This window comes from Chiloscyllium plagiosum, chromosome 7 (assembly GCF_004010195.1).
Source record: "Chiloscyllium plagiosum isolate BGI_BamShark_2017 chromosome 7, ASM401019v2, whole genome shotgun sequence".
Classification (NCBI taxonomy): domain Eukaryota; kingdom Metazoa; phylum Chordata; class Chondrichthyes; order Orectolobiformes; family Hemiscylliidae; genus Chiloscyllium; species Chiloscyllium plagiosum.
This window is the reverse complement of record NC_057716.1, coordinates 107,212,157-107,222,087: the sequence shown is the minus strand read 5'-3', so window position 1 is coordinate 107,222,087 and position 9,931 is coordinate 107,212,157. Positions and strand designations below refer to the sequence as shown.

The following is a 9,931-nucleotide window of genomic DNA, read 5'->3' as shown; positions in this document are numbered from 1 at the left end:
ATGTTCCCCCTCTCCCTATATGCTTACCCTCCTCCTGCGGCTGTTGGTTGGGGTTCAGTTCGATCACTTCCACAATCTCCTCACCCTCGTGTAATTCCAGCTGGGGGCTCAGCTCCCCCTCTTCCATCCTCCCTCGAGCCCCTTGTTACCGCTGACCTAGTTAAACTAACTAACTTAACCCGGTCACATTGACCAGGCCACTTCACGCAGGCGCCCTCTCAAGGCCCCGCCCACCACCCCACAAACAGCCGGAAGCTCGGCGACTGACTGACGGCGACTCCAGCCAATCCGGAACCGGCTTCCGGTGTCACCCGTGAAACAGGTGAGGACGGAACCCTGGGGCATTGACCTCAGGCCGCGGTGCTCCCTGGGAGTTGTAGTCACAGCTCAGTCGAGGCGCAAACTCTCCCCTTTTTCCACTTTCTCCAGCTCCTTCCCACAATCTCGCTCACCCGCGGCGGTATCTGCGCACGCGCCGTAGTCCCTCTCCGTTGCAGGCTGGGATACTGGAGGACCAAGATGGCGGGAGCTGGGAGGAGCCGCGGCTGGGGTGGAGGTAAATTCTGGAGTCCCATAAAGTAGGCCTCTCAGGGAACCCCGAGAGTGTCTGCTACACGTTCATGGGTGGAGAGAGACTGCACCAGTTAGGGCAATACTCACTGGAGTTTAGAAGAATCTTATAGAAACCTATAAAATTCTCACAGGACTGGATAGTGTAAACACAGGGAGGATATTGGAGGGAGGCCAGAACCAGGGAGTCACAGTCTCAGGGGACTGAGGCAAAAGGGCTTTTGACCGAAATGTTGATTTTCCTGCAGCTCGGATGCTGCCTGACCTGCTGTGCTTTTCCAGCACCACTCTAATCTGGACTCTAAATTGGACTGAGATGAGGAGAAATGGAAGGTGATGTGGTTAGCACTGCTGCCTCACAGCGCCCGAGACCCGGGTTCAATTCCCCCCTCAGGCGACTGACTGTGTGGAGTTTGCACATTCTCCCCGTGTCTGCGTGGGTTTCCTCTGGGTGCTCCGGTTTCCTCCCACCATCCAAAGATGTGCAGGGTCAGGTGAATTGGCCATGCTAAATTGCCCGTAGTGTTAGGTAAGGGTAAATGTAGGGGTATGGGTGGGTTGCACTTCAGTGGGTCGGTGTGGACTTGTTGGGCCGAAGGGCCTGTTTCCACACTGTAATCTAATCTAATTTAGTTGATATGCATTTAGGCAGGACAAACAAGTCAAGGGGATACTCTCTGAACAGTAAGACCCTGGGAAACACTGAAGATCAGAGGGACTTTGGTGCGGATGTAGACCGGTCCCATAAGGTGTCAGGGCAGGTGGATAATGTGATCATGAAGGCATATGGTGTCTGTGTAATTATTTAGAGTCAAAAGGTGTGGTGCTGGAAAAGCACAGCAGGTCAGGCAACATCCGAGGAGCAGGGGTATTGATGTTTTGGGCAGAAGATCTTCATCGATAAGATTGGTGGAGTAGCAGATAGCGAAAGGGACTGTCAGCGAATACAGCAGAATATAGATAGATTGGGGAGTTGGGCAGAGAAATTGCAGATGGAGTACAATCCAGACAAATACGAGGTGATACATTTTAGAAGATCCAATTCTAGAGGGAACTATACAGTAAATGGAAAAGCCCTGGGGAAAATTGATGTACAGAGAGATCGAGGTGTTCAGGTCCATTGTTCCCTGAAGGTGACAGTGTAGGTCAATATATTGGTCAAGAAGGCATATGGCATACTATCCTTCATCAGACAAGCACAAGAGTTGGCAGGTCATGTTACAGTTGTAGAAGACTTTGGTATGGCCCTAGTTGGAATACTGCTTACAGCTCTGATTGCCACATTACCAGAAGGATGTGGATGCTTTGGAAATGGTGCAGAGGAGGTTCACCAGGATGTTGCCTGGTATGGAGGGTGCTAGCTATGAAGCGAGGTTAAGTAGATTAGGGTTATTTTCATCAGAAAGACAGAGTTTTAGCAAGGAACCTGATAGAGGTCTACAAAATCATGAGATATATAGGCAAGGTGGATAGCAAAAAGTTTTTTCCCCAGAGTGGGGGACTCAATTGCTAGAGGTCATGGGTTCAAGGTGAGCAGGTCAGGCAGCATCCGAGGAGCAGGAAAAGAAATCGACGTTTCAGGCAAAAGCGCTTCATCAGGAATGAGGCTGAGAGGTGTGGGGCTGGTGGGAAGGTAGCTGAGAGTGCAGTAGGTCGATGGAGGTGGGAATGAAAGTAATAGGTCGGAGAGGAGTGTGAGGCGGATAGGTGGGAAGGAAGATTGACAGATGGGACAGGTCATGAGGGTGGTGCTGAGCTGGAAGGTTGGAGCTAGGGTAAGGTGGGGGGAGGGGAAATCAGGAAACTGGTGAAGTCCACATTGCTGACATGGGGTTGAAGGGTCCCGAGGCAGAAGATGTGTTCTTCTTCCAGGCATTGGGTGGTGAGGGAGTGGCGATGGAAGAGGTCCAGGACCTGCATGTCCTCGGCAGAATGGGAGGGAGAGTTGAAATGTTACCGAGGCAGTCGGGTTGATTTCCACTCCATACCCCAGTTCAACCTTCCAGCTCAGCACCGTCGTCATGACATGTCCCATCTGTCCATCTTCCTTCCCACGTATCCGCTTTGCCCTCCTCTCCGACTTATCACCCTCACCCCCACTTCCATCCACCTATTGCACTCTTAGCTACCTTCCCCCCCCCAGCCACACCCACCTCCCATTTATCTCTCCAATCCTGAGGCTCCCAGCCTCATTCCTGATGAAGGGCTTTTGCCCGAAACGTCGATTTTCCTGCTCCTTGGATACTGCCTGACCTGCTGTGCTTTTCCAGCACCACTGTAATCTTGACTCTGATCTCCAGCATCTGCAGTCCTCACTTTCTCCGAAGTTTCTTGAGTGTTATTGGAGCTGTACCCATCCAGGCAAGTGGGGAGTATTCCATCACACTCCTGATTTCTGCCTTCTAGATGGTGGACAGGCTTTGGGGAGTCAGGAGGTGAGTTTTTTTTGAAGGATTCAGGGACTCCCATTTTATCTCTTTTCATCTCTTACATCAATAAATGTCAGCATGGAATCATAGAACATTACAGCGCAGTACAGGCCCTTCGGCCCTCGATGTTGCGCCGACCTGTCATACCAATCTGAAACCCATCTAACCTACACTGTTCCATGTTCGTCCATATGCTTGTCCAATGACGACTTAAATGTGCTTAAAGTTGGCAAATCTGCTACAGTTGCAGGCAAAGCATTCCATACCCTTACTACTCTCTGAGTAAAGAAACTCCTTCTGATATCTGTCCTATATCTATCACCCCTCAATTTAAAGCTATGCCCCCCTCGTGCTCGCAGTCACCATTCTTGGAAAAAGGCTCTCACTGTCCACCCTATCTAACCCTCTTGATGGTGAACAACAACTCCCATTACCTTCACCTCTGTGCCCACTTTTTTTGCGCTGGAGGCCTCTCCATAGACTCTCACCCATATACCATTCCCACCCTGGCTTCTTACCTGGCCTGACATCTTCATCAAGAACTGTTGATCAGACACCTTAACTTCTCTGCTCCCCCACTCACTCATGCCTGTCAACCTCAGAATTTGCTGAGCTCTGTTCTCTCAGACCGAATGTTGCTGCTGTTGTTAATCCTGCCACTAAGCTCAGGTAAAGTTCCCTTTGTAATGTTGATAACCGCCAGGATGTGGATTGTGAGGCATGTTCAGGGATGATGGTATTGTGGACTGGATGATTACGATGAGCAATGTGCTGTTCCTGTGCTCTTTTTATCGATCCATGATGGGACGGTCAATGTGTGAGAGGGCTTGTCAATGCTCTGCCCGGTTGAGATATGCTCCATTGTGGTTACAGGCCAAGTGTAGGCACACATTAAATCTGATGAGCTGGGTGTGCTGCTGTGAATCTGCTCAACCTGGCAGGTATAATCTAGTGAGGGGGTGGGAGAGAGGGAGAGATTGGAAAAGATGGTGACGGTTTCTGGGATGTGGGCGTCACCAACACGTCCAGCTTTTTTGCTCATCCCTAATTGCCCTTGAAAGGCGAGCCTTACTCAGGCCATTTCAGAGGGCAGTTAAAAGTCAACCTCATGGCTGTGGGTCTACAGTCACATGTAGGTCAGACCAGGTAATGACAACAGAGTTCCTTCCTCATGGACCAGATAGAGTCATACAGCACGGAAACAGACCCTTTAGTCCAAGCCATCCAGCCGACCCTGTTCCCAAACTGAACTAGTCCCACTTGCCTGCATTTGACTCATATCCCTTTAACCCTTTCCTATTCATGTACCTGTCCAAATGTCTTCCAAATGTTGCAACTGTACCTGCATCTGCCACTTCCTCTGGCAATTCATTCCATATACAAACCACCCTCTGTATGAAAAAGTTGTCCCTTCGATCCGTTTTAAATCTTTCCCCTCTAACGTTCAACCTATGCCATCTAGTTTTGGACTCCCCCGACCCTAGGGAAACAGCCGTTGCTATTCACCTTACCTATACCTCTCTTGATTTTATAAACCTCCATAAGGTCACCCCTCAACCTCCTATGCTCCATTGACAAAACTCTCAGCCTCTCCTGATAATTCAAATCCTCCATTCCCAGCAACATCCTGGTAAATATTTTCTGAACCATCTCCAATTTAATAATATCTTTCCTACAGATGGGTTTTAATGACAAAATAAAATGTCCTCATGGTCACTATCAGTGAGACAAGTTTTCATTTTCAGGTTTAATTGAGTTCAAATTCCCCCAGTGACTGTGATCGGATTTGAACCCATGACCCCAGAGTGTTCACATGGGCTTGTGGCCTCAGGTTAGTGAGATTGCTACTGCCAGCAGCTCTCTGCTTGTGTTACTGCCTCGGGCTGAGTGATGCCTGGACTCAGCACTGGTCTCATTTACCTTCCTCCAGTCACTGTGTCCCATGTTTCTATTCTTTTCCCCTCCAGGCATTTGGAGCTGCTGCCTGGCCAAGCTGGGCGCCTGTGCCCCTGGCACCATCCTGCCAGTCCACCGTAGTGTGACCATAGGTCTACGACACACCGTACAATCCATCCACTGTAACCATGGCAACAGACCAGTGTTACGGTCCGAAGAGGCTCCAGGAAAGTCAATCCCACAGCGTCCAGAGTACATTCCACAACGGAGAGCCAAGAATCCAATGGGAAAGATTGGCCTGGCCTGGTAAGAATGTATAGAATGTGTGTACAAAACGAGGGCAGACCCATTCAGATCATTGTGGTTCCCTCCCATTGGATCTTTGTGATCTGAACCCAGTGATGTCGGGCTGTCTAGTGACAGAATGTCGCAGTGACTGTGAGGCATGTCCAGTCTGAATTCGTAGAATCCCTACAGTGTGGAAACAGGCCATTCGGCCCAACAAGTCCACACTGATTCTCTGAAGACTCAACCCCCACCCTTTCCCTGTAATCCTTCATTTCCCATGGCTAATCCGCCTAACCTACACATTTCTGAATACGATGGACAGCATTGCGTGGCCAATCCACCCTAACCTGCACATTTCGGAATATGGGCGGCAACTGGAGCACTAAAGCTTTTTGTCGCTATGTCAGCAATAAAAGAATGACTAGAGTAAGATTAGGGCCTGTCAATAACAGTAGTGGGAAATTGTGCGTGGAGTGCGAAGAGTTTTGGAAGTGCTATATGAATATGTTTCGTCAGTATTCACACGGTTGGCCTTGCAGCTGTACTAATCCCTGATAAACAAATTCTTCTCTTTGCATGACCTATTGTATATTAACACCTGCCTATCAACTACTAACCAACACTGTCCAGACATCACGTGACTGAAGTTAATGACTGGGCAAGATGTCTAGCTTGTTCATTATCCTGCAAATAACAGTTTGCTAATTGTTAATCGATTGTAACCTATATAATCACGCAACTTTCTGTACCTCGTCAGAGTGACTTGTGGCCATCCAATCGAGCCAGTCAACCTGTCTCTCCCCGTGAGCTCACAATTAAACCAGTCAATACTCGAGGCTTGTGTGATGCAATATTTCTAAATTGGACTGCTACGAGCGAGTCACCCACTGCATAATTTACTTCCTTCCCCAACAGCTGGCAAATGAGACTAGATTAATTTAGGTTATCTGGTTGGCCTGGATGAATTGGTCCGGAGGATCTGTTTCTATGCTGCATATCTCTATGACTCTACAAATCTTCTCAAAACTTGCTAACACAGGCTTTTAGCAAACAGGCACGAAGATGAGATTCAAAATGGTTTCCAGGCTTTTAATATGTGACAAAATGGCTGCCATGAATCTAACAATTCTCCCACACCAGCATTTGGTCCATATCCCTCTAAACCCTTCTTATTCATATAGCCATCCAGATGCCTTTTAAATGTTGTAATTTTACTAGCCTCCACCACTTCTTCTGGCAGCTCATTCCATGCATGCACCACATTCTGTGAAAAAACTGTCCCTTAGATTCCCTTTAAATCTTTCCGCTCTCACCTTAAATCTATGCCCTCTAGTTTTGGATTCCCCTACTTTAGGGAAAAAGATCTGAGCATTCACCGTATCCATGCCCCTCATGATTTTATAACCTCTATAAGGTTATCCCTCAGCCTCCGCTGCTTCAGGTAAATTAGTCTCCGCCTATTCAGCCTCTGCCTCTTGTTCAGAGTTTGGGAGAAGGTTTGTAGCTCGGGTGCTCGTTGTTGTGGTTCTGTTCGCCGAGCTGGAAATTTTTGTTGCAAACGTTTCATCCCCTGTCTAGGTGACATCCTCAGTGCTTGGGAGCCTCCTGTGAAGCGCTTCTGTGGTGTTTCCTCCGGCATTTATAGTGGCCTGTCCCTCCCTCTTCCGGTTGTCAGTTTCAGCTGTCCGCTGTAGTGGCCGGTATATTGGGTCAGGTCAATGTGTTTGTTGATGGAGTTTGTGGATGAGTGCCATCCTTCTAGGAATTCCCTGGCTGTTCTTTGTTTGGCTTGCCCTATAATGGTAGTGTTGTCCCAGTCGAATTCATGTTGCTTGTCATCTGCGTGTGTGGCTACTAAGGATAGCTGGTCGTCTCGTTTCGTGGCTAGTTGATGTTCATGGATCTCCCTCTTGCTTTGAACCCTTTACTGTTTAACAACATCTTTCCTCTGGCAGGACTTGAGGGGCATCAATCTTGCCTTCTATATTACTGACTAAATGGAAGTGATGGTCTACTATAACGGAGGTTTGTTGGACATAGGAACAGGAGTAGCTCATTGACCTCACTGACCCTGCTCCATCATTCCGTAAGGTCATGGCTGATTTGATTTTAATCACAGCTCTACCTACTCCAGTAACCTTTCAACCCCATTGCTTGGCACCTCTATGTTAAAACAATTCCGAGGTTCTGCGTCCACCACCTTCGCAGGAAGAAATTTCTGAGTGACTGACTCTGAGGTTCACGTTGGTCCACATTGGGTCAGGAAAAGAGTCTATTCAGACTGGCAGCACAGAAAGAGGCCACTCATCACAGGGGGTCTTGACCTCTGAAAAAGTCTGTCTTTACAAGTGAGGGAGATTGTAAATAGGGAACCGTGTGAAATGTTGAACGCTGAAGGTAAAGTGACAAGTGAAATAGTAGTGTGTTTAACATCTGCTTCAGGTGGATAATTCGCCGAAATTGTATCATTGTTTGGAAAGGGACAGATTGAGTAACTACAGAACAATCAGCCTACCTTAATTATTCTAAACATCCAAAATTAATGTCATGCATTGTTATTTAGAAAGACTCTGGTTAATCAGAAACAAATTGGACAGATTCGAGAATTTGACTAATTTACTGGGGTTTTATGATGAGGTCATCAGGAAGTTTAATGAACTGGGAAGAAAGTACTGCGGATGCTGGAAATCAGAAACACAAACAGAAATTGTTGGAGAACCTCAGCAGGTCTGTCAGCATCTGTGCAGAGAAAGCAGAGAGGGGTTTTGGGTCCAATGACCCTTCCTCAGTTGAGCTGAGTTTTTCCAGCATTTTCAGTTCAATGATGTAAGTAGGATCGATGTCACCTGGTGAGGTTTTGGATCAGGTCCCACATTGGGGGGTAAGGAGTGGGATGGTGCGCACTGATCAGAACATTAAAACCACAAGCAGTCCAAGGCAAGGTGTCAACTTGGGGACAGAGCAAAGAATAATGGTTGACAGGTAGTTTTGTGACTGGACGGGTCAGTCCCCCACCATGTACTGAGAGGTGAGCCAATCAGGGGTGGGTCTGTGAGGGGTCAGTGTAAGTGAAGTTGGCCAGTACTTGCTACCTTTTGTTACCTGATTTTGCTTTTGTGTTCTGTTCTGTTCTGCTCAGCTCACAGGCAGGTTTCAGATTGTCCTGTAAATCCAACCCATGCCCCTGCTCATTTCTGCTCCAGGTTAATCGGTTTGCCATCTGGCATCATCACCTTTCTCCTTGCCAAACGAGAGGTGGATAAGAACCGTCTGAAACAGTTGAAGATCAGGCAGAGGATGAAGAATGCCAACGAGCATGGATACCAGAGTGAACGATACCAACCCAAGCTGGAGGGACACGAGCAGCAGATCATCGCCTCACAAAGTAAACCATAGACTCCTGGCTGGTGGCTCAAATCCCCAGCACCTCTCATTTCCCACACACCCTCAGGGATGCTGCCAGCTTTCTGTCTCTCCCACTCTCAAACGACTGGAGGAACTCAGTGGATGAACTGTCAGTTGGGGACTTAGTTTCTTCAACATATTCCTGATGGTGGCAGTGCTGGGATGGAAGTGAAAAGTTCACTTTTGTATTGACCTAGCGTCTGATTATCAGACGACCTGATTTTTGTGCAAGTGTGCAGGAAGACAGCTCTGTAACTTTGATGGTTGTACACTGTTTGTAGTGTCATCACTGTTGATATTCTGAGATTTCACTTTGTTTTCCATAGCATAACTGTAATAAAAGTGTACAGTATATAATTCATATACATATTTTCCTTGCTATGTGTACTGATTGAGTGATTTTCAGGTAAATATTTACAGCCTATTTTGTCTCAACCAGCACCTTATGGACCGGCACACTCAAGAAACAGGCAAAAATTATATACCTTAAAATACCAGACGTTTACTGTATTATTACAATGTCTGAGTTAAGGCACCATCTAAGGCAAAGCCACATCCATCACCTTCACACGTTCACCAGTGTGTCCATACCAGTCATCAAGTATGTATCTACTCTAATAAACACAAAATGCTGGAGAAACCCAGCAGGTCTGGCAGCATCTGAGAGAAACAGTTAAGATTTCAAGACTAGCACAACTCTTCTCAGACCCTATCTACTCTCTTTTGATTTTCCAAATTAATTTAACCCCCACCAACTGCATTAGCAAGGATGCCAACTCCATAACCACAAGGATGTTGGTCTCATTCTGGTTCAGGTGCAGGCCGTCCCATTTGTCGAGGTTCTCCAGAAATAGTCCCAAATCTCAAACCCTCCCTCCTGCTCCACCTCTTCGGCCACATTTGATCCTCTGATCCCTCTTGTCATTCGCTCCAAATCAAAAGCAAGAAGACAATGTACAGCAGTCTCATTTCAAAGCACTTTCCAAAACCAGACTAATCAAGAACAATCAGTTATGCAGTTTAAAAAGAGAATAAAAAGTCCAGAGGAGAGAGTAGGGCAGTGGAACTAGTTTGGGGATTGATACAGGGTTATGGGGATAGTGTGGTGCAGTGGGATTAGTTTTGGGATTGATACAGGGTTATGGGGAGAGAGTAGGGCAGTGGGGCTAGTTTGGGGATTGATACAGGGTTATGGGGAGAGTGTGGTGCAGTGGGATTAGTTTGGGGATTGATACAGGGTTATGGGGAGAGAGCGGGACAGAGGGATTAGTTTGGGGATTGATACAGGGTTATGGGGAGAGAGCGGGACAGAGGGATTAGTTTGGGGATTGATACAGGGCTAT

At 47.4% G+C, this 9,931-nt stretch overlaps 1 protein-coding gene across 2 annotated transcripts; it reads left to right on the top strand.

Annotated features, from left to right (window-relative positions):
• The first annotated feature begins 405 nt into the window (after positions 1–405).
• si:ch73-71c20.5 (DUF4748 domain-containing protein) lies at positions 406–8,949 on the top strand. Of its 2 annotated transcripts, none has more exons than XM_043694376.1 (3): positions 406–556; positions 4,967–5,201; positions 8,387–8,949. In XM_043694376.1, the coding sequence occupies exons 1-3, from the start codon at positions 520–522 to the stop codon at positions 8,577–8,579; spliced, it is 465 nt and encodes a 154-aa protein (XP_043550311.1). In that variant the 5' UTR covers positions 406–519; the 3' UTR covers positions 8,580–8,949. The 2 variants fall into 2 exon arrangements, with proteins under 2 accessions (XP_043550311.1, XP_043550312.1); XM_043694377.1 differs by lacking the exon at positions 406–556 and adding an exon at positions 4,765–4,830.
• Positions 8,950–9,931: the final 982 nt, after the last annotated feature.